This window comes from Lepidothrix coronata, unplaced genomic scaffold, assembly GCF_001604755.1.
Source record: "Lepidothrix coronata isolate B3197 unplaced genomic scaffold, Lepidothrix_coronata-1.0 Scaffold31, whole genome shotgun sequence".
Taxonomy (NCBI): Eukaryota; Metazoa; Chordata; class Aves; order Passeriformes; family Pipridae; genus Lepidothrix; species Lepidothrix coronata.
Window position 1 is genome coordinate 122,278 of NW_016690211.1, and position 26,924 is coordinate 149,201.

A 26,924-nucleotide genomic window follows, 5' to 3' on the forward strand; every position below is an offset into this window, starting at 1 on the left:
AAAAGAGATTTACTTAAAAAGGTAGAAAAGACAGTACAAGTAGTTTGGTCCCTTATATTCCAAACCCTCTCCACACAGTGTAAAACAGCATGTTGTCCAGCCCAGATGTGTAGTGATTTCAGCCAGGATGAATGAGTGTTTCACCAATGATTCCCTGACTTGAGCTCTGGTCAAGGACTGGGGAGCAGCATGCTGCTGATGCAAGGGCAGAAAATTCCCTCTGCAAGAAAGATCTTCTTGACCCTTCTCAGCTTCTGCTCAAGTGCTCCTGCACTCAAAAAAAAAGGATAGATCAGTTTTATTTATATCCCCATTAGCTCCCAGAGCAGCAGATCCACAGGACCAAAACAGAGAGAAGACTTGAGGAGAAAGAGGTAGGCAATCAGTACAAGTACTTGTGACAGAACAGATTGTTGGGAGATATGCAGTTTGTGACTATTCAAAGTGCTAAGTGAGGAGTCTCCAGGAACACTGAAGTATTGACATGCAGACTGTCAGGCACTGTGGGTCCATGCAGAGTGTGACTGCTCCCATCCTCTCTCTCTGCCAGGGTCAGACTGGTCCAGATACTGCAGTTGCAGTCACTGAGACTGGGTGAGTTAATTTCTTCATCAGTCCTGTCTAAAGGCACAGGGCCAGGTGGATGCAGAAAAAAAAAAAAAAAAAAAAAAAAAAAAAAATTAAAAAAAAAAAGAGAGAGAGAGAGAGAGAGAGAAAAGGAAAAAGGCAGCTCTGTGTCTGAATACATTAATACATTCATTACTGGGCCAGGGCCAGCAGCACTTGAAGAAGATAGGGCTGAGGCACTTGGACCTGCAAGAAAGTCAAGAAACACAGCTCATTGGAGGACATAAAAGGAGGGTTTCATTCAGCTATCCCAGTGCTGGAAGTTGTCTATGCAGTTCCCACATGTTTTGTCTTTCTTCTGCCTAATCTCAGACACAGGGAGCATCCCCTGGGTATATCAATGAATGGTACGTAGAGAAATGAAGCAATTGAGTCAAACACTTCAGGGAAAGGATTTTCTCAGCCATCAAGAGAAAGACAAGACAGGCCCCAGCTAAAAAGCTTTGCTACAGCATGAATTCCAGGTGGGAGTGGAACCGTGCAGGAAGCTCGGCAATCCTGGTGCAAGGCTGGAAGCCCTGTGGTGGGTCAGCAGCCAAAAACATGGTCTTCTGATCCTTCTCCACTCCCAGCTGACATATATCCAGAGACTATCCCACTACAGCTTCCACCTGCCTTCAGCAACTGAGTGGGACAGGGATTTACCCACTGGAGAGCTGCACATCCACTAGATGCTTCAGACATCACAGGGTCTGCCAAAAGGCCCTTCCTGGCCCACTCCGTAGATTCCTATAACCCACCCAGTGGATCACAGTCTCAGTAACCAGCTGTGCTTCCAGCTGCTGAGACCTTCTTTAAAATCCTCTTCACAGCAATAAAAGTCACTGCCTTTTCCAATGTTTTGAGTCTTGCCTTCAGCTCACTGCCCCTGCTACCCCCCAGCACCTCCCTCCACCACACTAAACCACTGCAGCTGACAACAGTGGCATGCAGACAGGCATTCCAATAGTTCTAGTCCTTCCAGCCCCAGGCCTCCGACAAACTGTGAGCTCCCTCCAGCAGCCTTGCCATTGTACTGCAGGCACTCTGTGCACCAGAGCTGCTGGGAGCCCAAACCTCAGCTAATTTTTCCCAGTTTTCCTGGTCTCTTAGCAGTCCTGGGATGGCAGCTGGCTGCTGCTCTCTGTTTCTCCTGCTCTATTTCTATGTAGCTTGTGGCCAAGAGATGCTCCAGGTGGAGCATGAAGGGAAGAGCCCCTTTGCTTCTCCATTTCCCAGGGAGCTGCAATTGCTGTTTGCCCTCGTGCCTCCTCCTTACCAAGTCATTTGGGCTACACATCCTCAGCGGTGACGGCTTGAGTGCCCCTGTTCAGAGATGTTCATGGAATAGGAATTGAACTGCAGTGAGAAGCAGAGGGACAGCATTAGGGGAGCAGTGCCTGGGACACTGGTCACATCACAGCCCTTCTGCCTTGGACTTTTCTTTGGGCATCTCAATGAGCCCCTCTCAGGGTCTCCCCCCCGGACGGCACTTCCAAAGAATACAGTCTTGATGCCAAGACCACCAAACCCAAACCCATCACCCAGGAGCTAAGAAACCAAGTGCTACTTGTGGAAGCCTCCTGTCTCCCCTGGGCAGGGCAGCTCCACATGTCCGAGAGGGGCCATGGCTTGGCAGAGGATATGCCCCAGCTCACCTGCTGGATTTCCTGCATCGCCAGTCGTATGGAAGAGCGGAGACGAGGGAAGGTTTGTTGTCTGGTCTCTCTAGAGCTTGGATTTGTCCTGCTCTTGTCTGGGGTCTGTTGGTTTTGGAAATTCTCGCTCCTTCTGAGACATGGCAGAGTAGGTCTGCTGATGGAAGGCATGAAGGGACAGGACTGCTTCTGTGGAAGGGTCTCTGCTTTGCCTGCTGGTGAACTCAGCATGGGGTACTCCAGATTTTCATAATCCAAATTCTTACTACTTTTCTGAGGAAAGGAAGAGTGGATTCAGCAGTGGTTTGTAGACCCTCCAAACAAACAGCACAACAAAGAGGAATACACAGCTGTATCCACTGCTGACATACAGGGGTCAGGGGGGTGTCATCCACCTGACAGTGCCTCTTCCCCACCCCAGGACTCCCCAGCTAATAGCGTTTCCCAGTTCCTGCAGAAGCAGCCAAGCCACTTGGCCAAAATGGGACACTCCTCAACAGGAAAACAAAAGAGACATGATGCTGCTGTCACTATCCACTCAAGGCACAGTCCCCCATCCCCTGTTCCCACTGCAGATCCTTGGCATTCACCTGCCCACAGGGAACAGTCAGTATCTCCATGAAGGGCTGGATGCCCACGGTCTGGTGGTACCGAACCAGTGCGGTGAGCGAGGCATGAGCCTGGTGCTCCCCCAGGATGATGTAGCGTGCGTTGGGCTGCACCTGGATCATGTAGTGTCTGCAGCGGCCTTGGCCCCTGGGGACACGCACAGACAAGAACAGTCATGGCACAGGGCTGCAGCGTCTCTCCAGCACCTGGTTCCTGCTTCCTCCACTTGTGGTCTCAAGTGGCCAGACGTGACCAGCACCCACAGTAACAAATACCAAACAGGGGCAGGAGATGTGCTGTGCACTAACATGCTGTGCTTGTAGGTGCTGGAGGAGCAACAACCTCAATGCTTCTTTCAACCCGGTTTGTGCACTCAGCCATATAGTACAGGATCTCTACCCTTGGAGCAACAGCACCCCACCCAAAACAAGGTCTATTTTTTGGCAAGAGACAAACTCTGCAGTGCCCTATCTGCTACTACAAACTGTCTGAGGCATCCAAAACAGGAGAGGCTGAGCATCCTTACCGGACTCCTGTGTGGAGCAGGCCATCTCCTCCAGTCAAGCAGAATCACAGAATCACAGAATTCTAGAATTCTATGACTGTAAAATTCCACGATCATAGAATTTCATAAAGTGCTCAGTTTCACAGAACCACAAAATCATTTAGACTGGAAAAGACCTTTAAGATTCTTGAGTCCAACCACTAACCCAGCACTGCCAAGTCCACCACTAAACCATGTCCCCAAGTGTCACATCTATGTATCTTTTAAATACCTCCAGAGATGATGACTCCACTCTGCCCTTTGCATCCTCTTCTAGTGCTTGCCAGCCCTTTCAATGAAGAAATTCCTCCAATGTCCAACCTGAACCTACCCTAGCACAGACTGAGGCTATGTCTTCTTGTCCTGTTGCTAGTTACCTGAGAGGAAAGGCTGATCCCCACCTTGCTAGAGCCTCCTTTCAGGTAGCTGTAGAAAGCAATAAGGTCTTCTCTGAGCCTTCTCTGCAAGGCTCATTACCTACCTGTATGTCAAGATGTAGCCTGGTTGGCTCTGACTAATCCGAACGAGGAAGCAACCCAAAGGCTTGTCATGCAGCAAGTTTTCAGCTTCCCTGGAATCAGGAAAGAGTTTTTCAGTGGAGAGTGAGCAGATGCCTTGTCACACAGCAGGGATTCCCATCCTATCTCATGTGCTACCAGCATAGTGCTCCCACTCCAAGGGAGTAGCCAGCATCTGCCCTGTGAGTTCCTAGCTACAGGTTTCCTGACTTGGGCTTGGTGGTGCAGGAGGCATTAGGGGGCTGAGGAGGGACAATACTCTCAGCAAAAGCTCCTCCAAGCAGGGCTGCTCCAAACCTGCTCCAGCAGTTTGACTAGTGCAATAGCAACAGCTGCCTTCAAGCACAGAACATGTGACAAAGCATTGCTGAGATGAGGGGTCTGTGCCTGTGTCCATTTCCTATGCGCCAGGGCTGAAGAAGTCAGGATACAATGGGATGGGGGGTAAACCCAGTGCCCTGGAAAAACACCAACTTGGATTACACCAGTCTGGCTCTCTAACTTCCTGCTGGAAGGAGGTCTTCCCCCTCTCTGCCCAACAGACAAAGCTCTGCTTTGTGCTTGTCATGTGCCTTGCTCCAGGCTAAAGGTGACAGCAAATCACCAGTGTAATTCGGGATTGCTCTGTCTGCTCCATTTCATGAGGCTGAGTTTACACTGCTGTATGGAGACTTTAATCTCCACTTAAGCATCAGTGTCTTTAGTCCTTCATTGTGAAGTGCTCATAGCTACCCTATATTTGAATTTAGACAGTTTTGTCTTCCAGGCACAAGTTCCTCTCCTGCATTCTTCCATTTATGGACAAAAGCATTAATGCAGGTTAAGGCATCGATAATTATCTACCAGGGAGTTGTCAGCTATTGTAGTGTCCTTTACTAAGCAAATGTGCTGTGTAATGGTCTGTGAGTAAAGGTTCACACTGATAATCTGACAAAATCCAGGCACCTGTGATCTCATAAGACTGAAATAGAGTTGCAGTATTAACAGATAAAAAGTTAGAAATTGGAACAAGATGATGAGGGTGTTCAAGTGACAACTTGAATAGCAACACCAACACAGAAATCCCACCAATTTTGGGATACTGGCAGTTAGCAAGCATGGAGAACCGTAGATTAATTTGCACACAGGTGAGACTACACTGCAATTCTGTTCACTGGCATAACCAGTATTTCTGATTATCATAGTGCCTGGAAAGTAGTGCCTGGCTCAGCCAAGAGATTGAAGTGTGAGGCAGACCCAGTAGCAAAGCTTCAAGCATTTAAATAAAGGTTTTTGCAAAAAAGCTTTAGAGTTCACAGTCTTGTAATCAACTCTGTAAGAAAGATGGGCATTGTGGATGTCTCTCCCAGCTTAAAGAGAAGTAAATTCCACCTATGCTGCACCCTTCTTGGATGGGCAGAGGTATCGACAAAAAAACCTTCCTTTTCCTCTGTCGAGGGGCTTTGGAGGAATTTTGCCATGGGGTTCTCACTAAAGCCTGATTTTAATATTTTTTTAAACAACTGTACACTGAATTCTGTATTCTCCTGCTGTAAACTGAGGTTTCCTCCTGACCTAGACTGAGATACAAAACCAGTCATAATGAGTCAGACCAAAAGTCCATCTTCATGTCTCTGCAAACGGTCCACAGCAGGGTATAATGCAAGTGTGTATTTCCTTTCCCATTACTTTACAAGCCTCCTTTCCTTGCACAGGATCTGTATTGAGGAACCCAGAATGGACGTATTTCCTATGACTTTCCACAGTCTTTCCTTGGACCTATGTAAAATGTCAGCATTTGCATCCCGTGACAGGGACTTTCAAGCTTCCTCCTCAGGGTTTGACACTCACAGATTAAAAGGGAAAGGTTATACGGGTCACTCCCGTTCCTTAAGGAAGTAAAGCCTGGCAAATCCAACCTATGCAGTCCTCGTAAGGACATGGTGGCTTCTGCCTACCTGTCACAGCCCAAGCTGCAGCCACTGTGTCCCGTGTACTCACCTCCTGCTGATCATCCCATACAGCCAGCTTGGAAAGGCCCCATCATCCTGCACGACCTTCTCAGCCTGTGTCTCTCTGAACCAGCGGAGAGTTGCTCCTCTCCTGATTTTCCTCATTTCTGCTTCTTCTCCAGCGTGTTCTTCTGTTCTCAGAACAGGGTGAGGTACACAAGGGTCCAAGAAGTTATCAAAAGGAGTGGACTGAAAGTGAGGACAGACAGAAAGTTGGCATGAAAGCAAAGGCAAAGGGTCTTTGAAGGCATCACTTTGGTAGGTGATCCCATTCCTGAGTCCCTTAAGACAAGATCAGTTGCAAACTATCAAATGCTGCTCTCAGTTTCTCAAAGGTCCTGACCATGCTTTTTAACTAACAACACTAGGAAAGGACTCACACTTCTCATAACAAAAGTGACAACATTCTCCTGGGACCACATGGAGGACAACATGTACATGCAAAAGGTAGATGGAGCAGGGAACCAGCACATCTGGCTAAGGGGCCCCAAAACTACCTCTTTTAGTTTGCTGCGTGGCCGTGGCACTGGTAGCTGTTGTGACTTATCGGAAGGGTGGGGATTAGGCTGAGGGTGCCTCTTCCGTGGCATGGGAACTGGAAAGTGACTTCTTTCTGCAACAAGAGGAAATAATTAGGTGAAATCTAGCATCCAAGATCCATCCTCTGTGTCCCCATGACAGGGACAGTCTCTGCTGCACAAAGTACGTGGGAAAGACACAGCCTGGCACTCCTTCCAGCAGAGTCAGGTAAACAACCTCCATGATGCTGCTTCTGCTCCCCACAGGCAAAGCTACACTTTCAAAGAGCAGAAATGTCAGCACCTCCCTGCCCATCATCACACTGATGGAGCCCCCAGCCCCAGGAGAGCCGAGGGCAGGCCACCATCCCCTGGAGCTTACAGCACTTCAGGGTGATCATCACAACAGTGGCCACACACGGGGGCAGTGGGAGTGGGAGCAACTCACTCTGGGCCTCTGCTTCCAGGGCCAGATGCCATCTTCTTTCTTTCTCTGCCAAATTCTGCAGACTCTGTGCTTGAGCTCTCAGCTCAGCCACCAATTTTACGTAACTCTTCTTGCATCTGAATCCCCTATAAACTGTTCAGAGAAAAGCTATGGTTAGAAAAAAAAATTGCTGTTCATGCCTTAGTCAGTCTCTCAGGGAAGAACATCAGGTAATATTCTTTTATCCAGGGTAAAGCCCTCGACACTTAAATCATGTTAATAAAGATCAATGGAAACTCTGCTGTGAGCAAGCGATCAAAACCATGTGAGAACTGTCTTCTACTCTCTAAGTTTCCAGATCACAGATTTATAGAAATCCAACTGCAGATCTAAGCCCTCATCTCTAATGCCAAGGCACTGAACACCTGAAAAACAGTCTCACAGAAGGGCCCATTAACCCTCTATCTCCCTGGTACCCTTCAGACACCATGAAGGAGACAGGATTTCCTTGGTGTCAGTCCCCAGGATAACCTTTACCACAGGCAGCTATCCCAGGGTTCATTATAGACACTGCATGATCCCTCCTACTCTACTAGATATTAAAGCACATGAACTGAAAGCTGCACTCTCTCAATTTCTTACTACCCACACATCTTCCCCATGGATGAGAACAATGCACAGCATGTGACAGTCTGACATTTGTCACACTGTATGGTGCACATCTGGAAGCTGCTCAGATGCTTCAGCAGTGCAACAACCCATAGAGAAGAGAACTACAACAGAGAAGAACTAGGCAGGGTGACAGCCTCCTCCTCCTCCTCCTGGTTGCACTTTCCCCATGGACCCTGTGCAAAGGGAAGTACCAAACTGCCCACAGCCACTCTGGAGAAACAGGCTGCCAGAGCAGATGCTACGTGGAAAGGAAAGAAAAAAAAAAAATCAAGCCAGACCAAGACTTCATCCTCTTTGAAAGCGGGAATGAGATCTGCTTCACTCATTTCCCTCTGCTCAGTTCAACACAACTCACAAACAACTCATTACTCCAGAGGACAGTCAGCCAGATTTCAGGACGAAGCCAAATCACATGCCTGCCCTGCTCAGCTCTCTTGAGCACATGCTTTCCCTTTCCAAGGCTCACACTGTCTGAGGGCTGTCCCTGACTGAGGATGAGCACTGAGGACGTGAGCATTTGCAATGAGCACTTTGACTTCACAGGGCCTTGATATGGAGATGGCACCTGCCCTACCCTTCTGTCATCTGTAAAGGTGCAGAGGTGGAGTAGGGACTGAAGAAAAGGTTCTCCTTCCCCTGGTCTGAGATCAGAGTTGAGGGACTCTCCTCTTCCAGTGCTCACCTTTCTGTATGACAACTGCTGCTCTTTCCAGTCGCTCCACACACTTTGCCAGCTGTTCCTGATGCCAATATTTAAAGAAAAGTCGTGACTTTCTGTGAAGTTGGGAAGAGAAAGATGCAGGGAGTAACCCTGTTTATATAAAATGGCATACAGCATCCTTTGGACAGGCCTTTCCTACAGCCATAAAGTTCTCCCTGAAGAGAACCAGGTAACAGACTACATGTATGAAGTCTCTGCAGTTTAGGCTCCCCACTCCCAGCAACAATGATCCATACCTACCCACATATCCAGCCTTTCAGCTCTGTACTTTGCAGTATCTCCAAGCAACTGAAAAAGAGAAAAATAGTAAAATAAATAACTTTCCCCCAAAACTGAACACGATATAGCCAGTGTTTTTACGTGCATAAGGGGGAACAAAAATGCCTCAGCAATTCTCAACAGTCGGTAACTTGTCAGTCTGTCTACCTTGAGGCACAGCTAGTATCACATTTGAGAACATCAGCAAAGGGGTTCCCAGAGGCAGATTTCCTTCAACTCCCTGGGAGGCAATTCTGCAGAGCCTATTTTATTCTTAGAACTGTTCTTCCTCATTTCGTTTTCAAGCCGTTTGAAGGACAAAAGTTGCAAGGTCGGCACAGCAAGACTTCCGGGAGAAAGTCTGTTTCCAATTCCAGTTTCATTTTGCAGACTCTAGTGACAAAATGTGGGTCACTCAGAAAGATTCCCTGACACTTGGAACTGAAAGCACTACTGTAATTGCAACACACAGACAGCTTCCTCCCTCTGCCTGCAAATCCAGGCTGTGAAATCATAGTGACACTTTTTGCTAATATCTCACACAGCAAAGCAGAAGTGGTTTTACTTCTATCTCAGCCAAATTCCACAGTGGCACAATCCAAACCCACAGGAATTTTTTTTTCTCAAATGCATCTTATGTTTTTTTGTCTCTGAAAACACACCACACTGCCTGTTTACAATCACCTCTCTCCCATCTACGAGATTCTCTTGTGATCTCACTTTGTTTGCAATTATTATTCAGAACCATCAGGAAGTTCAAAGAAGCACTGTGAAGGCTGGAGGAGCTACTGCCAGGAGAGAACTGTTCCGGGAGATCATTCAAATCCTTTTCTTAAATGACTAGAAAAAAAACCTCCTTAGCTGGCTGCCTTACGTGTTTCATTCTCACTATCGGTCACAATTGACACTGGCAGGAAGAAGGAACTGGGAAAGTGGAGAAGAGGAGGTGGGGAGCTGCTGCCCTAGATGTAGGAAGGAGAAAGCTGACAGGATAAGACTCTGTCCCTCTGCTGAGATGGAAAGACATTTACGTGTGTAAGGAACGGTCAGGTTCTCAAAGTGCTGAGGGTATATTTTGCCTGTAGACATACAAAATACTTGGACTAGACACATCCTCTCTATCCTGGGAGACATTCAGTGATGGCTGCTTGTTCAGCACTGTCTTTATTTTCTTCTCCCATGAAGCCATTGGAAAAATCTAGAGAGGCCCTGTCACACTGAATTCAGGGGACAGTCTTGACCACTGTTGTCACTCCCTAAATAAAGTATCTTGGCCACTTTTCATTCCACAAAATAGCAAGGCTTTATGATAATTGAATGGAATTGCTACCTAACAATTCAAGAAATATTTCATTGATCATTGTACCAAATGCTTTTTAAATATTAAATGTCCTTGCCTGAGATCTTTGTTCCCCAGCACCCACCACCAAAAAAACCCATCCTCTTTTTGTCCCTTTTACTTGGTTTGCTATACTACTCTGAGAGTAGGAGCATCTGAAGAACAAACCAGACTGCACACAACAAAGTAAGTGTTCCTACCTTTCTTTTGTGAGGGAAACACCAGGTTTAACTAGAAGAATTGCATATCTGTGGAAAACAAACACATGCAGACATGTAAGAGCCATATCCCTGATGTGCTGAGCTGACCCATGTCACCCTGACAGCAAATAACAATAAATCACTGTCTTCTCACTCAGCCTCCCACAGCAAACAATCCCAAGACCACAGACAACATGAACTTTAAAGAGGCTGTTTTACTCCTTGCCCATATCTGGTTATCAAGGTTGATTCCCTAATAATACCTAAGAAGGAACATTTAGAGGTTTTAACAAACCTCTCAGCAAATTCCTCAAAGAAGGGTCTCCAGGAGAAACCATCTCTTCGGATACGGATTGTCTCCAGCAGTCCATTGTACTGGAGCTGAAGAGCACCACAAAGAGGATCCAAGAAACAAAGAGAAACAGGCGATTAGGACATCAGTTTGTTCCTTTGCAGCCAGAAATTACTTCATTCAGCCTTAAACTTCTCCAGTTCAAAATGAAAAAGTTTTTTTCTGAAAATGTTTCCTTGGTTAGAGACTGAATTTACCACATCCTGTAACTCTGATGATTAACCACTCTGAGTTAGAAGTTGGAAACCATAAAAACCAATGACTGAAATAACTTCACCTTCCAGCCATGGGTACTGCTTTGCCTCTGTCCCTTAGAGGATAGCTTTTTATTTCCAAATCTGGGCACAGAAGTACTCTGAGGCATGGATGAACTTCCTCTTAATCCTATCCTTTCTTATATACATTAAACAGGCCACTGAGCTTTCTGAACTCTTCTAATCATTTTCAGTTTTCTTTAAACCATCTAGACCTCAGGCCTGACACAATATCCAAATACAGTCATATCAGTGCATTTCAACTCCTATCAAAGCAATCCCATCTTGGCTCCTATTCAGAGTTGGCCTGGCTGCTGGGTGAGAACAGTCTCCTCTGGAAAGCATTTTTTCTGGAGTACTGTCTGTATCAGTCACCATCCAGGAGGAGATGCAAAGGTGAATCCTAGTGCCTGAAAAGCAGAGCTCATTGCGTTTATGGAAAAGAAATGGGAGAGAACTAAGATTGCAAAATCTGGACCTAGCAGTCTGTGTCATAAAAACAACCAAGTACTCAGAACATTCACATGTATATAAAGTGTAGTCACTCTTTCTCTTGCAAGGGGAGACTCAGATGAGTCAGCTTCCACAGCCTTTTGCTGGGGTCTGCCCTCCCACTGAGACACGGCAGAGGTACCTATAAAGGACAAAACACTGCTTTTCCTCACCTGCAGCAGCACCATCTGGTTGTCTACCACACCTGGCTCCTTCTGGCTGTTGGGCTTTACGCAGCGCACAAAGTGTGGGTTGGCAGAATACAACCTCTCCATGAGCACCATCAGAGAATGCTGCCAAGGGCACAGGAAGATCAACAGTCCATCAAGACAAAACACTGCCAGAGCCTGACATGCCATACCCTGCAGCGGGAACCATTTTCTCACCCCACAGCAACCTCCTGGGCTCTGACAACAACCTGGTCAGCCCCACCATGATCAGCCATGCTTGGCACCTGGGAAAACCCCTGTTTACACCATGGATGCTTTAACTATGCATAGCAGTCTGGAAGCTCCAATGAAAACATCCCTGCACTCATCTCACGAGGCACTGCAGGGCAGCAATACCGTACCCGGAACTGAGCTCCAACAGATTGTTTCCGTGTGCTGTTGAACTTGTCGTCTGCTCCTGGTATGATCTGAAACCACACCAAAACAAAAGATCAGCCTTGGAAAAAGTGCTTGATTGATGGACAAAGAGCTCTGCTGGAAGGCAGATTGCAAAAAGGAGAGAGAATGGATTTCTGGCGAGGGAAGACAAGTTGAGCAGCAGAAGCAAGCAAAAAACACAGTAAAAAAACAAAGGAGAAATTGCTGCAAGCTGATTGCGGTCTGCTTTTATTTTAAACCCATTTCTGTCTGCTCTTTTTCAGCCAGTTTCTCAAACAATATGACTGTGGTAACCATGCCAACATTCATCAATTGCCACATAGACCTGAAGTTCAATACCTTGGCTTTCATATGAGGCATAAGTGTCCCCGTCCTGGAAACAGTGGCTGGAAGAACAGAGACAATAGTTAATTTTGTATCTTGGCTTGCAATCAACCATGTCTAAACATTCAAACCTCACTTCACACACAAGCCTCCTCACAAATACTGAATCACAGACAAGGCATTAGGTTTCACCATGTAAAAATACAAGGAAAGAATTAGAAAAAGGAAGAAGAAAATGCAAATGTATGAAGCCTACAATGTAGGTAATATTATCTTCTGCCACTGAGAAGACAAGGCAATCAGGTTATTAAACAAACCTAAATGACTTTCAAAAGAAATATCATCAGCAGGCATCTAGCAATGCAGAAAAAAACAGTGCAGATAGCAAATGGGAAGCTTCCTTACAGCAGTCAGGTTATTTAAAGTCAGATGAAAAATTCAGGGAAGCTGAATTTACTGAGGGATCTGATAACAGTCTCGCACACCCTTGATGCGATGGTTTCACATGAATCATAAAATCACAGAACGGTTGAGGCTGGAAGGGTCCTCTGGAGTTCACCTGAGCAGACCCCTTTGTTGAGCAGGGCCACCTAGAGCCATTACCCAGGACTGGACAACTAACCTGAGGTTATTTCTGATGTTTATGAACTTTGAAAGAGTTGGAACTAGGCTAAGTAGCTTCAGTAACAGTGAGAAAGAAGAAAGACAGTCCTGAGCAGAAGAGTTGAAAAACACAGTAGAGAATAGAAATGAAGTTATCAGTTTCTTGTAAATCCCAGGAACTGACATGGACTGAAGGGGACAAAAAAATTATAAAATTTGTGTTTAGCCAATTATAAAATTTGTGTTTAGCCAGCCAACATCCACCTGACCTTTCTTTAAATTTTTACTTTCATAGAAGCCGTGGAAATCTGAGGGCTTATTGGTAACTGGAAAAAGGGAGTGCAGTGGTAGGAAAAAAATAATGCAGTACTTCAAAGTTTTTTAACAATTTGTACCTGAAAAAGAAAATGTATTTGAAAGGAATAATCTTTACACTCATTGCCCAGGGTTTTACAAGACTCCATTTTCAGTGTGAACAGGTAGAAGTTATGACCTTAACCAGCTTCATTTTTAGACAAGAACAGAGCAAATGGAAAAGGCCAGTGGCAACAGTCCTGCACTGGCCCTGGAGAAGATAGGAAGGCATCTTAGCAGTGACTAATTAATTCTCTGGAAGAGGATACAACCTGCACTGCTTTCCATGCAGGGGGAATATACAACTCCAATAGCTCAGTATATGCCAGCAGCCCACTCCAAGCTGCAGCACTCCTAGAGTCTCCCAGGGGTTGCCAGCTGTGAAACACACTCTCAGAATATGAGCCTGATCCCCACATTTAACTCTTGCCAAGGTGGGCCCTGGTTCATGATGGATTTGCACAGGGACTTGCCTGTGAACAGCACACTGAGCAAGGGGGTGACACTGCTGATGAAGAGCCCACGAACGTTGCCTGGCAAGGTGTCTCTGTTCTTCTCTAGGAAGCCCCTGGCATCATATTGTACCTGGAGAAAGGGCAGCAAGTCACTAAAGACAGCAGTGAAAGCCACCCCTACAGCTCGCCAGGAGCAAGTGTTCAACTGAATGTACTCCGGCTTCCACATGAATTCTGTAAACACATATGGACCCCATCCAGATGCCAATCCTGAGGAACAAATCCCTGCAGATGGCAGAGGCATCAGAACCACAGAAGTGCAACATAACATTGAGACATCGACCTCTGCTTGCTCTCCTTTCCTTGATTATAGAGTTTCATTTACTTCACTCTTCTTGTTCTCCCCCTCTTCCCCTTGAATAGGCTTCCACCCTGTTGTCATGCACTCCCTTGTTTCCATTGCTCCCTTCTTTTCTCATCTCTAACCTGCCACTCTTCTTTCCATGTTAAATGTTAATTTTTGTAATAATGAACATCACAAAAAATAGCTTAGTCAACAGTGGTGAGATTAGATTACTAAACTACATATTGCAATTACCTGAATTGTCATATCTGCTCCTGTTCCAAAAATTATCTCCAATCAATACAACTTACTTGGATCAAAGCTTTCAAAATTGGTGGCAGTAAAGTTACATGCATTAGTACTAAATTTCAAGTTGCTTAGATACCACTGAATGTATAAATAACTGCCTCCACTTTCAAAACATTAATTACCTGGCTGTTTGCACAGTGTTCCTAAGTGTTTGCAATAAAATAGTCACTGCTATGCTGTGAAAACCAATAGGTAAAGGAACAGCCGTTATCCTGTCCTTTAGGAGTGCACGGTAGACTGTGCATTTATAGAGTGCTGTTTTAGGACTAGAGTTCTAACAGAATGATTATTTCTAACACCCTACACTTCCCAGAAGTCACCCCACTTTCCTCAGGGGTCCTCTCTTCCTGTGTGGAAATACCACAGAATTGTAGGAGGCAAGCCGTGGGAACACATCACTTCTGTTATTATCACTGTCAGACCATACACTCCTTAACATCAAAGCCTTTTTTGTCAGGCAACACTTTCTTCTCCACCGACATACACTACAACAGCATTCTTCTTGCAAACAGTACATACTTTCCCAGCATAGTGAGTGATGCTGAAGCCCAAAACATGGCCTCGGGCTGGCTGGAAGTGTAAATTGCCTTTGAAGCTGCTATTTAGTTTATCCACAAAGGTCTTATCGGTTGCCTGCAAGAAAGCAAATTTCAGAATCAAAGGATCAGGCTGCAACAGAGACCTGATCAGGCCACAGAGAAACAAAGCAAAGTGTTGGAAGTGTCCTTGGCTATGCAACAGTGTTCTGTTGTACCTTCTGATTCCTCACAGGGATGCCAATACCATTAGACTGTCCCTGATCTCCATGTCCTGTCTCATCAGTCACACACAAGGACACCTCTGTTCATCTTGCTCTTTAAAGTGCACTCCCCAACTTCAGAGCTCTCTCTGCAGCCCAGATATTGTCTTCCTCCTGTTTCATGCCTACCTGAGGGAATGCACTCTGCTCATCCAGAAGAGACAGTAGCCCAAGTGGTTTGGCCAGGAGCAGATTCTGCAGGAAAGGAGACACATGACACATACCTAAAGCCACATACGGAGCATCCACTCTCACCTTCACCACCCTTTGAAGATGTCCTTCCCAGGTGCATCTCCTCCCCACGATAGAAAGTGCAAGACTTCTCTCTTGGCTGGATGGAGCAATTATATTGTCAGTCCTCTCACTCACCAGAATAGGTTCATTATTGTTGAATGTGATAGTCTCCCAAGGCAGCCCTTCTTCCTTATAGGCAGCCTGCTCCATCTGGAAAATGTGCTGAAATAAAGAAAAAGAGGTTGGAGCACCCATCAGACTTGGCTAGACAACCCTGAACATCTTCCTTCCTGCCCTGAAGAGAGCACAGAGGCATGGTGCTCTCACCCACAGCATGAGAGGTCCAAGGTGAAACTGCTCTTCTGTGTGCACCCACTCACTGGTGGTGCTGCATAAAGCAGGAACACTTTCCAGAGTGTAAGTGTTACTGCTCTGACGACTTTGATCACTGCTTGATCCTTCTACTTCTTCCTTCCCTGTTCTAGTGGCTCCCCTGCCACAGCAGAGAAGGTTGATAATCTCCATCCTGCTTCACTAATGGCTATTTCTGTCCTGCCAGGCAATAGATCTGTTTTCCCCCGAGCTCTCGTTCATGCGCTAGGTAGAGCAGCGCTCTGCTTTCTCTGCCACACCAGGTGAGATCGCCCTCAGCAGACTTACATGGTTGAAGAAGTGTTGCAGCTGCTCATTGGCCAAGTTTATGCAAAGCTGTTCAAAACGGTTCACTGGAAAGTTTTCAAACCCAAAAATATCCAAGATGCCTAAAAGAGGGAAGAATACACAATGGAGCCTGCAGACTGTCCTTGCAGATTGCTGTGTACACCAACACACAACTAAATCTCTCATCACCCAGCTCTTATGGGCCAGGGAAAACCCAGCCAAGAGAAACAGTCTTCCATAAGACCCCTTGAAGAGTCAGTTAGGAGGAGACCCACTCCAGCCCTCAGCTTCTCTGCTAAGCCAGAGTGCCTCAGAACTACAGCCTCACAGTTACTTCAGATCAGCTGCCTGCTCAAAATTTCATGCTGCTGACACACATCTCTCCAGGATCATGGTTTTGATAATGGATCCCTGCATGCAATCTCCGTGAAACCTCATGCTGTGCCCATCCTTCACTGTGGCTGAGGGAGGCACATTTGAGAACAGAACAGGAGCAAGGCAGGCAGAACTCACCTATCTCCCTCAGCTCCACCTCAGGATCCACGTTCTCAGCCAGCAGCTCATTGATCTTGCGAACGATCCAGCCAAACACTCGGCCGTACACCATCTTAGCAATGGAGTCCCGGGCATCTGCACAGGGAGAACAACAGCAGCTCACTGAAGGGCTCACAGGAGAGCAGGGAAAACAGCACACAAACTGGCTCAGTCCATCCACCTCTAGCAAAAATGTCTAGTAGTTTATGAAGCTATTTTAATAATCAGATAAACAATAGATATCTGTCTGATTGCCCCTGCTCTCTGTAAGCATAAAAAGAGCTCTTCAATTCCAAAATCTTCACAATCTTTCTACAAGACCAGATGTGGCATATTAGGGCATTTGTGAGATCATCTAAAATGGGAAATTTCCTTTCCAAAAGAGTCATTCCACTTTCTAGAATATGCAGATACTTGCTTTCCCCTCTGAAGATCTACTGAGGATGGGTCCCCTCACTGCTAAACCAAAGGAGAAGCTCCAAATTATACTTGGCAAATTGAATGGTTCTCTTCCTTCTAGCCCACAGTTGCCAAACGTTTCAACGCTGTGGGCAAGAGAGGGATACAAATGATGAAAAACTTGCTGACATTCTAAGTAGGAGACCAAATCAACATGATCTATTGCATGATGGAGATGTGTATTTTATGGCCTAGAGAAAATTTGGAAAACAGAACTAGCTATTTCCCCATTTTCATTTTTTTCTTTCATCTGTTTTTAGCAATAATCTACAAGTTCTGTGACTTCATACCTTTTTACTTAATTTTTAAAATATTTTATCTTAATGTTTTGGTCTGGATTATCTTGGATTATTTTCTTGTCTTATTGAAGGGGAAAAGAACACCTTGCGCTTGCTTACTTTACCATACTCTGTTTTCTTCTCACTCTGTTTCTGATACTATGATACCTCATTGATTCTCAAGGTTGTTTGTCCATCTATTGCCTAGAGCTCTGCATACTGCCAGCACTCTGCAACAGGAGGCTTCCCCTCTTTTGTACAAATACCTGGAGTTCCCTTCTAGTCTGGACTGAAGAAGAAAGCAAAGCTAATTCCTTAGTTTCTTATTTAATCTCTGCAGCCTCCTGGAGATGAAACAAAAGCAGCATTCATGGTCTTACATGTGAGCAAGAGACTAAACATATAGACATCAATACACTTGCCTCTGTGAGAGAGGAATGAAAGCGCACAGAAGGACATCTTTGTTCCCAACAAGTTGCACATGTGTGGGGATACCCTTCTGTCAAGTACGGGTCAGTCATTCTAGCCAGCACATCTGCAATTCGTTATGTTTCCTACCTTCTGCCTGCTGCTGGGTGTGAAAACGCTGAATCTGCTCCCCTCGGGTCACTGACATCGTACAAACAAGACATTTTAACAGTTCATCTTCCTGGACTCCAAACTGGCCCTGGGAAAGAGGAAATAGATGAGGAGAGTCAATTGTAAATCCTTTCTGTACTCGTGGGGTTTGTATCTGTCTGTGTGTTGATGGGGTCATGATTCGGGTTCAGGCCTTTGAGCCCCACTCTAAGGTAAGTGTTACTGTTGGCATATCACAGCACCAGGGTCAGATGTGGGCTCTGAGATCTGCATTATCCTTGCAGTGACCAAGCTCACCCTCACTCTCTTTGAAACACTTTTTGTGTTGCTCTCCCAGTGCTGCCACTTTTCACCTTCTTTGGGAGCCATGCCAGTCCCTGCTGAGAGGTTTAATGACTTATTGAACAGCACCACATGCAGGTGACTGCAGGTGCTGAAGCATCTGAGCTTCAGCTTAGTCACATGAACCTGTGAGAGGCAGGAAACAAAGGGAACTCATACACACCAAACCCCTCAGTGATTTAACAGGAATTCCCCTCCTGTGGGCAAAAAACGAGGAGCAGAATTTCAGAAGTAGGATAAAAAGAAGTTGGCTGCTGAAAAGAGATAGGTGGTTGTTTCAGGTACTGTGTAGGAGGAAAACAGGCAAAGAGATGGGAATGAAACCAAAGACCAAGAGTGTTGGGATTTCAAATATGTCAAAATAAAAAGACATAGAAGTGGGAGAAATATGTTACATTTTACTGTTCTGTGTTGTTAACAAAGCAGGATAATGTATTCATCCCATATAATAAAAATGGGATGGTCCTGGGAAATATATACTTCTTAATCTGTGATAATATGATATAGTAGAAAGTTTAATTATGGATAACCAATTAAAAACTATAGCAGTTCATGTGGTATCCTTGGACAAGATCCAATGAAAACACAGAACTTATGTACAGATACTGCACACCTGAATTTCTCTGAGGCATCACCATACTCAGTAACACATAACATTTAGTTTTAAAAAGCTTGTACTGTATGAAGCCAACAAGGCACCTGTTGACTATGTAACATACTGGTTCTAGGCACGCAAGAACCAGAAGCTGGGAAGCATCTTTTTGAGAATGAATAGCAGTGAACACAAACACAGTGATGGGGTCATACTCTGCACTTCCGGGAAAAAATTCTTAGTTCTTTAGAGGCTGTGGTGGTTTGGGCTAGGCCTTCCTTGGTGACCAGTTTGTAACCAAGGAAGGGTCCAGATTTACCCAGTATTCCCTACGATTTTTACGTAAGCCAGATTATAAGAAGAGAGGAGGAGAGGCCTTCGCTCTCTTTCCTTCCGGCGGCTTGGAGGTGCAGGTTCCCTGCTGTTGAGTCTGCCGTGTTGGGGAGCGAGGCCTGGTTGGGCCTTGTCGACCTTGGGAGACAGAGGTTGCCGGCGATCGTTCCGGAGCGACTCTCGGTTGTCCCAGGGGAGTAGTGAGCTATTCTTCTTTGCTAACTTTTTAGTTGTTAGATATTGGGTCTTGGGATATCTATATATTTTATTTTAGTTTTGTTCCCTTTCCCTTCCCCCTTCCCTTGTGAAATTGTATATTTTAATTGTATATAAGTGTAAATATATTTATATATCTCACTTTGGTTGTTTCTCTCTCGTTTCGGGTTTTTCTTAGTTTTTTTTCTCCCTCTTCTCCCTGAGGTTTTTTGGGGGGGGGACTTCTGGTGGTAAGGTTTGGAGACTTGGCAGGGAGCCAGCTTCAAACCATATCAGAGGCAGAAACACCCTTGGCCATCTCCGGCAGGAGCAGCTCCTACAGTCAATTGCCAGTGGGAAGCAGCATCACATCCATAAAGTTTCTGTCAACTCTTCTTGTGACTCACCGCTGCAGCTTTCAGCCATCCCTTGGAAGCTTCGCTGACTTTTACAGGCCCATTGCTCTCCTCAGGATCAAAAGTCACATTGCCCAGAGACAACACACCAGCTAAGATAGTCTGCATGTCCACTTGCTCCTAAAACACAAAAGAAAGGTGACCGAAAACCTACCACCAGATAACATGTACAATATGGAGGCCCCAGAAGTTGAAGAGGTTAAAGGAAGATGCACAGACAACCTGTGGAAAAAGGCTCTACACAAGGACTGGAAGACTCAGGTGATCTGGAAGTAACATGGAAAATCTAGAGGAAAGAAACAGGACCAAGCTTCAAAAGAGCAGCTAGAAATAAACCCTATGCCTGCAGGAAGCACAGATGGAAATTAAGTAACTCTAGAACTGACCTGTTCTTGGAAGCCCACCATGTCAAGGGCATTGCACACCTCTTGGTATTTGTCCTTCCAGCGCTGAGCTACATTCTGAGTACCAAATTGTCCACTTACGTACCTGAGAAAGTGCATATCCCACACAAAACTGTCACCCAATCAGTACTGTAAGTCAGTCCTACCCCAAGGGAATACAGCACATCAGCAATAGTGGAGACTCGAAGAGAAAAGAAACTTTTCCAAGGTAATATAGCAGAGACCCCAGACCTCCCAGCTTCCACTATGACCCATAAGATCTCTTCACATAGCTCCATTCAGATCCCACTCCAGCTACCATTCATCCATGGATAAAGCCCCAGGGCAGAGGCACAGTCTCCATCATGCTGTTCTCCCCTTCACTACCCATCATGAAGACTAAACTGGGGTCTGCCTTTGAAATACCTGTAGAGCGAAGGATCCAGTAACCCATATATCTCCTTCTCCTCTGAAGACAGTCCAGCAAACATGTAGTAGAAGATATGGAAATTCCTCTCCCCAGCATCTTGCTGCACCACCCGTGACTTCTCTAACAGGTACTCACTCAGCTTTGCACCTCGCACTGCACACAAAAAGGTGACAGGGTGGTGAACTGGGGGACATGAAGCTGCTTGAGCTGTCCCACATCTCTTCTTTGCTGATAAGAGCACAGCCCTGTCTAAATTAAACTTCCTTGTGTCCAAGACTCTCTAGGCTGCCTAGCACACTGGAAACGGATTTCTTCATGCTTCCTGTGATCTTAGAGATTCTGCTCACCTCCTTTAGCAGCAACAAAGGCTTCTGACACAATAAGTATTACTGATACTTAGCCTGAACTATCACCCCCTTATCCTTCCTGTACTCCCGCTCTGTCCAAACCCAGGCCTTATCCAAGAGGGGTTGCTCTAAGATTTTACTTAATTGCATACCCTTCCCACAGGGAGTCAGGCGCCAAAATTTTACCCTCTACAAGCTTTGGCTACCCAGTCCCTTCCCTCCAGTTCCTAACCACTCTCCAAACTAGTAACTGCCCTTTACTTCACCTATATTTTTCTGGAAACGCAGTTGTATGTATTTTCCAAAGCGGCTGCTGTTGTCATTCATCACAGTCTGGGCATTGCCAAAAGCTTCAAGCAATGGATTCACCTAAAACAAGTGAGGAAGCAGAACAAGCATTCTTCAAATTAAGCAATCAAATCTAACTTGCTTGGAAAAGTTTAATTTTAGCATTTGCTATTCAGCATCCAGCTGGAAAAGGACGAATATGGAAGAGCACCTATTTTATCACAGCCTGGATAAAGGAATTCAAAGGGGCAATTATAACAAAGATTAAGCAGCATGAAATTAACAAAAATAAGCACAATCAAACTGATTGGGTCTTAGTAAGACCACTGAATCATTTGTTAAAAGATAAGGTTGGTATAACAAATTTCCACACAGTATCTGACATGGTAGCACTAGATAATTTGACTGCTACATTATAGCAATAAGCAAGGTCAACGTGGCACTCAGTTAATGTAGGTGTGGCATCTTAGCTACTGGAATTTGTAGATACAAGGACAATGAATTACAAAGAAAATAAGAGAACAACCAGACCAGCTTGCTGAACTGTATGCAAAGAAGGGGAAATGATAATTTTTCTGTATTTGAGGAAAGAATGCCTGTCAGCTGCAAGAATGATGCCTCAGGGTACATGGTGGGCAGCCTGTTGAACGCAGCTTTAAGGCACGACATTGTAATCCCAAAGGGCTAACTTAGTCCTTGGATATATCTACAGGAACCAAGTAAGATGCATATTATTTCTTTACCATCACCTCTAAGCTTTCCAAGGGCAGCTTATCTGGGCTGAAGGGAGTGTTATTTCCAGTGGAGGAATTGCAGGCTGCCTCCAGGCCCTGTGCTGAGCAAACACAGCTATCCTGCTTCTGGAACCTGCTCAGGTCAGAAGCAGCCTGGCAATGTGGCCCAAGCCAGCTCTAAGCAGAGACAGCAGGTGTAGCAACATCACGTTCTCACAACAAAGCACAAGCATTCACCTTGGATCCACCATGGACGATGCCACACTGAAATTAATATGCCACTCTAAGCCCAAAGCATGGCATGAGGTATTGGGTTTACATGTCAATATTTTGGTAGCAGGAGGGGCTAAAGGGTGACTTCTGTGAGATGATGCTAGAGACTTTGCCCACATCCAAGAGAGCCAATGCTAGCTGGCTCCAAGACAGACTTGCCACTGGCCAAGGCTCAGCCCACCAGCGATAGTAGCAACACCTCTGAGATAAAAACTGCAGCTGGAAGAGAAGAGTGATAATGTGTGAGAGGAAGGCAGGCACCTACTGCAGGCACCACGGTCAGTGAAGTAGGAAAGGGAGGAGGTGCTCCAGGCACCAGAGCTGAGATTCCCCTGCAGCCCACAGTGCAGAGCATGGTGAGGCAGCTGTGCCCCTGCAGTCCATGGAGGTCCAGGGGGGAGCAGAGATCCACCTGCAGCCCATGGAGGACCCCACACCAGAGTATGTGGATGCCTGAAGGAGACTGTGACCCCATGGGAAGCCCATGATGGAGCAGACTCCTGCCAGGACCTGTGGCCTGTAGAGAGAGGAGCCCACGCTTGAGCAGCTTTGTTGGCAGGACTTGTGACCCTGCAGGGGACTCATGCTGGAGCAGCCTGTTCCTGAAGGATTGCATCCCATGGAACACACCCACAACTGGAGCAGTCTGTTCCTGAAGGACTGTCTTTTGTGGGAGGAAGCCCACGTCGGAGCAGGGGACGAGCATGAGGAGGAAGACAGTAGCACAGATAATGTGCACAGAACAGAGCTCAACCCCCATTCCCCATCTGCCTGTGCTGCTGGAGAAATTCAATTCAGTTCAATTCTTCAGATCAAAGAGACAAATATATTTCAAAAAGAATTAGCAAGGGTATGTGAAAAGAGCAAAGATGGCAGTTAGCCAGTTAGCAGGTATGTTCCTGACAGTATAAGTAGCCAAGGAAAGGTTACTGAAGGCTGTGTGGATTCTCCATGCCTGTGTACCATTAAATCAAAACTTCATTTTTCCATTGAAATTCCTTGTTTTACCTGAAACAGGAAATGATTTGGAAAAATGCCACTAATCCCTTGTAACAGAGAACATGATAAATTATTGCAATAGTTTTCTATAATTTAAGAAACATCCCCAGCAAACAGAATTACTGACCCTTCCAATTTGTCATCAGCTATTTCACCATTCTTATCTACTATTTTCTTACGTGTCTTATGTATCGTTCCCTGATTTCCAGTGGTAATTCATCAGCAGGCTTCCTAAGCCTCCCTAAGTTGTCTTGCAGCAGTGCTGCTTCTCCATGTTCAAGCACCACCCTGTAATGACCTACCTGAAGGATCTGCTGCTCCAGCTGCGAGTTGCCTTTGCATAGGTTCATTATCTGCTGCAACAATAGCTTTGCACTCTCTGTCTTCCCTGCACCACTCTCTCCACTGCCAAGAAAAAGCAGAAGAAATTCCAACAGCTGCAAAGTATAGTTGTTCTGCCCCTTATGGCCTAAGTGCCCTCAGTGCTACAGTGTCTCTGTAGCAGAGTGTGCTCTCCACAAGATTCACAACTTTTTCAGCAAAATTGCAAGTGTGAGTACAACCCACATACCACAGCTTTACACTGGGTGTCCCACAAGATCCTGGTCCCTCCTCCTCAGGGAAATTTTCCCCCATCTGCAAGGGAGTACAGATACACCCCTTGTTGTCACTTCTGGATGGGATACACCTGACACACCATTTGTTCTGCTTCTTAAGAAAGCGGAATCTATCTTCTGGAAAACAAACTCCTTCAAAAGTCATCTGATACATCAACTGCCTCACCTATGCTGGAGTCAACAGCTTCCTGTTTCTCCAAAGGGATTTGCCCTATCCATATCATATCCACAACTGAATACTGATCTTGAGTGGCAGTCTCAAATCTCAGATGCTTCACACATCCACGTGCCTCAGCTGGCTGACAGCACAGGCAGACAGGCACAGAGCTGCCTGTACCCCCACAGCGTCAGCACTGCACGTCACCCTGCTGACACACATCCACAGCGCCTCCGCCCCCAAGTCAAACAACTAGCACTTGGAAAGCGCAGTTTGCCTTGTCCTGGCATGGAGAACATATGATCAGTGAGACAACGTGTCCCTGACTGATAACAACACACCAACTGAGAACTTCAGCATAAGTGTGGTGAAAAAAAATGAATGCAGGAAATGCTAGAGGTATCCTTGAGGGCAGGTCTCCGTCTCCACAGCCGACCTTTGAGCTTGTGGCATGGCTTTCCTGCTTTGTAGCTCCCAGTGGCTCTGTGCTTGGGATCAAGTATGTGTCACAGGTAGGCTGAAAACCTCGAATAGTAGAGCACATACCTGATTTCAAGTACAGATCAGACCAGCACCATCCAAATAAGTACAAACAAAGCAAGACCAGTTTGCCAGTTGAGAACATGCCATCCAGACAATGCCTCTGCTCAGTATGTCAGATTTATTTTTGTTTTCAGTAACTTGCTTCCTCCACAGGAGAACTACCAGTCAGCACTCCTAAGGTTCAAGCTTGTCCTTAGACCCTCCAACAAGCACAACAGCTTCAGCAGGGCCTGCAAGCGCTATCCAGCTGCCAGTGTGTAACTGCTCCAGGCTGTGAAGAAAAGCAAAGTCATCTTCAGGTGACCCAAGTGCTGTATTACAGCATGCCCAGGCTATGACTAATGTCTGTTGGGACCGGGAGGGTAAGAAGAGCCAGCAGAATTCCTAGCTCAGGATAACTCAGTAGCCATGTACACTTGTCATGTGGGGGCAGCTGCTTTGTCTAACATCAACCTCTGAAACATGCCATGCAGCCTCCCAGACTAAGCAGGAGACCCTAAAGAGACTACAAGGAACAGTAGAGCCTGGTGTGTCCTTGTGCTGTTTTGATGAACCGTGGTCTAGGAGGAGTGACCTCCTCCTCCTCCATCTCTACCCCAACTCCTGCTCAGGTCAGGTAATCTTGTTAATGAGTGTTTCACCATTGATAAGAGAGCAAAACCATGAACTTCCTGTGATAGCAACACACAGACCAGTTGATAGAGTTGCAAGACGCACAAGAATACACCAGACTCTCATCTCTGAGACCACAAACTGCTGGCATAAAACAATCAGAGCAATGACCTCTTGGCGAATGCTCACAGGTTCTTGTCTTCCACATCCCAAGGCAAATATGATGATTGTTCTTCATCCCCAAGAGCCCTACCAGCACTGCCTCTTGCACGTGCTGACTCCACAGCCACCACTTCCTGAGAGCAATTCACATAAAGCAATGGCACTGATGGCCTGCAGGCTACAGAAATGAATGGGGCTTAAGTGACCCTCAAGGTCAGCTCCCAGTCCCATCAAAACACTCAGCAGTGATTCAGCAATTCAGTTCCACACTATGTAGACTGAAAGTACTGACAAAATGGTCAGAAGCCCCATATAAAAAAGGGAGTATTAAATCAAACACACAATTAACATTTTAACTACGATGACATTTAAACTGTTCTCTACAACACCCAGAAGAGGTGGTTTGTGCTTTGAGCCTTTCTGTTTGCTGTTTGAGGCTTTCTCTGCTAGTGGATGCTCTTTGAGGCTTTCTCTGCTAGCTGACACTACCTGCTGCCCTGCAGAGTTTCAGCAGAACAATAGTGACATCATGGAGTGAAATGTTCGTGATACTGAAACACTCTTTGGTTAAAACAACACTTTTTCCCCCCCACTTCTAGCACACAGAACTGGCCATGACAATGGGATTCTCCCCAACAGTCAGGGAGCAAAAAAGCATATTTGATTCCTCCTACTTCTTTAATCATATATAGGAAGCTCAACTCTGTGAAAACAGGTTCCTTCCACTATGTTTAACCTTTATACAGCATTTACTGAGGTAGTTGTGTTGCCAGAGGAGAGTACTTTGTGACTTTCCCCGGAGCTGGTTAAACCCTTCCAAAGGCACGTCCCTCCAAAAGCGAACCTGGCATATTCAGCGTCGTGACCAGCATCGCTGGCCGAGCTGCTCCAGGAAAGCCAGCTTTGTTTGCCACACATCTCTGCCGCGACCTGGAAAGAGGTCGGGATGAGGGATGCGCTGCCAGCGCAGACGGATTTTGATTCGCCAGCAGCACCGGAGACGAGCTTCACCTGAACCTTCGGCGGGCAGATCCCAGCGAGAGCCCGGGGGTTGTCACTCGGCCTCCCACCGCTGCCCGCCCCCGGGGACCCCCGGCCACCCCTCACCTGACGAGGATGCACTGGTTGCGGGGCCCGCCGCCCCGCCGGCCCAGCATGGCGTGGTAGGCGCGGCCGGCCACGGCGAAGATGTGGGGCGGCAGCGAGTCGGTCTGGAGGCTCTGGTACCGCTCGGAGACCTGCGGGGAAGCGGCGGCGGACAGGCGTGAGCGGCCGGGGGCCGGCGGGGCGCGGCGGGGGGCGCGGCGCTCACCTCTCTGCCGTACAGCGGCAGCGGCTGGAAGGGGTTCACGGCGATGAGGATGTCCCCGATGTCGGTCTGTGGGAAGGGGGAGAGCGAGTCAGCCCGGAGCCCACCGCCGCCCCCCGCCCCGCAGCGCGGCACTCACATAGATGTCCTGGCTGAGGAAACGCTCCCGCAGCCCGGACAGCAGCGCCGCCTCGTCCAGCTCCGACAGCGCCGCCAGATCTCCGGCCCTGCCCGACGGGGAGCACCGCTCCCCCAGCGACACCATCGCTACTCCCGGAGCCGCTGGCCCGCCAGCCGCTCACCCCTCTCTTCTCTTCTCTTCTCTTCCTTTCCCGCCCCGCCCCGCCCCGCCGCGCTCCGCCCCGGGACCGCCCGCCGGGGCGGGGCCGCCGTTTGAACGCGGGGCGGCGGGACCGGCAGGTAACGGGCGGCGGGGGCGGCGGGGGCGGCGGGGGCGGCGGGGGCGGCGGGGGCGGCGGGGGCGGCGGGGGCGG

General features: G+C 46.9%; 2 protein-coding genes across 5 annotated transcripts in view; one reads left to right on the forward strand and one right to left on the reverse strand.

Annotated features, from left to right (window-relative positions):
• LOC108495549 (unconventional myosin-VIIa-like) lies at positions 1-26,809 on the reverse strand. 3 transcript variants are annotated; one of them, XM_017811353.1, is made up of 30 exons: positions 26,570-26,809; positions 26,434-26,499; positions 26,229-26,359; positions 23,333-23,435; positions 21,003-21,105; positions 20,386-20,542; positions 19,963-20,065; positions 19,568-19,696; positions 17,678-17,786; positions 16,362-16,478; positions 15,849-15,949; positions 15,324-15,410; positions 15,084-15,149; positions 14,675-14,788; positions 13,522-13,633; positions 12,107-12,153; positions 11,731-11,796; positions 11,333-11,452; positions 10,357-10,442; positions 10,062-10,109; positions 8,505-8,552; positions 8,226-8,317; positions 6,893-7,024; positions 6,424-6,539; positions 5,916-6,115; positions 3,899-3,988; positions 2,855-3,020; positions 2,265-2,537; positions 1,886-1,965; positions 1-621 (listed from the first exon to the last, which is right to left on the reverse strand). In XM_017811353.1, the coding sequence occupies exons 1-29, from the start codon at positions 26,693-26,695 to the stop codon at positions 1,909-1,911; spliced, it is 3,165 nt and encodes a 1,054-aa protein (XP_017666842.1). In that variant the 5' UTR covers positions 26,696-26,809; the 3' UTR covers positions 1-621; positions 1,886-1,908. The 3 variants fall into 3 exon arrangements, with proteins under 3 accessions (XP_017666842.1, XP_017666843.1, XP_017666844.1); XM_017811354.1 differs by having other exon boundaries at positions 1-813; XM_017811355.1 differs by lacking the exons at positions 1-621; positions 1,886-1,965; positions 2,855-3,020 and having other exon boundaries at positions 2,378-2,537.
• Positions 26,809-26,924, forward strand: part of ARHGEF39 (Rho guanine nucleotide exchange factor 39) — a 15,161-nt gene continuing 15,045 nt past the window's right edge. For both annotated transcript variants that reach the window (XM_017811357.1, XM_017811356.1), the window contains exon 1: positions 26,809-26,850. The gene's annotated coding sequence lies outside the window, so the exon portion shown is untranslated. The remainder of the gene's footprint in view (positions 26,851-26,924) is intronic.

Bases quoted from the DNA above. Each gene is read 5' to 3' on its own strand.
- LOC108495549 (XM_017811353.1), bottom strand. From the start codon at position 26,695: ATGGTGTCGCTGGGGGAGCGGTGCTCCCCGTCGGGCAGGGCCGGAGAT. The intron at 8,553-10,061 runs GTAGGAACACTT...TCTCTTTTTCAG, and splicing joins GTTTCCCTCACAAAAGAAAG to TTGCTTGGAGATACTGCAAA. The intron at 7,025-8,225 runs GTGAGCACTGGA...TTCTCTGAACAG, and splicing joins AGCAGTTGTCATACAGAAAG to TTTATAGGGGATTCAGATGC.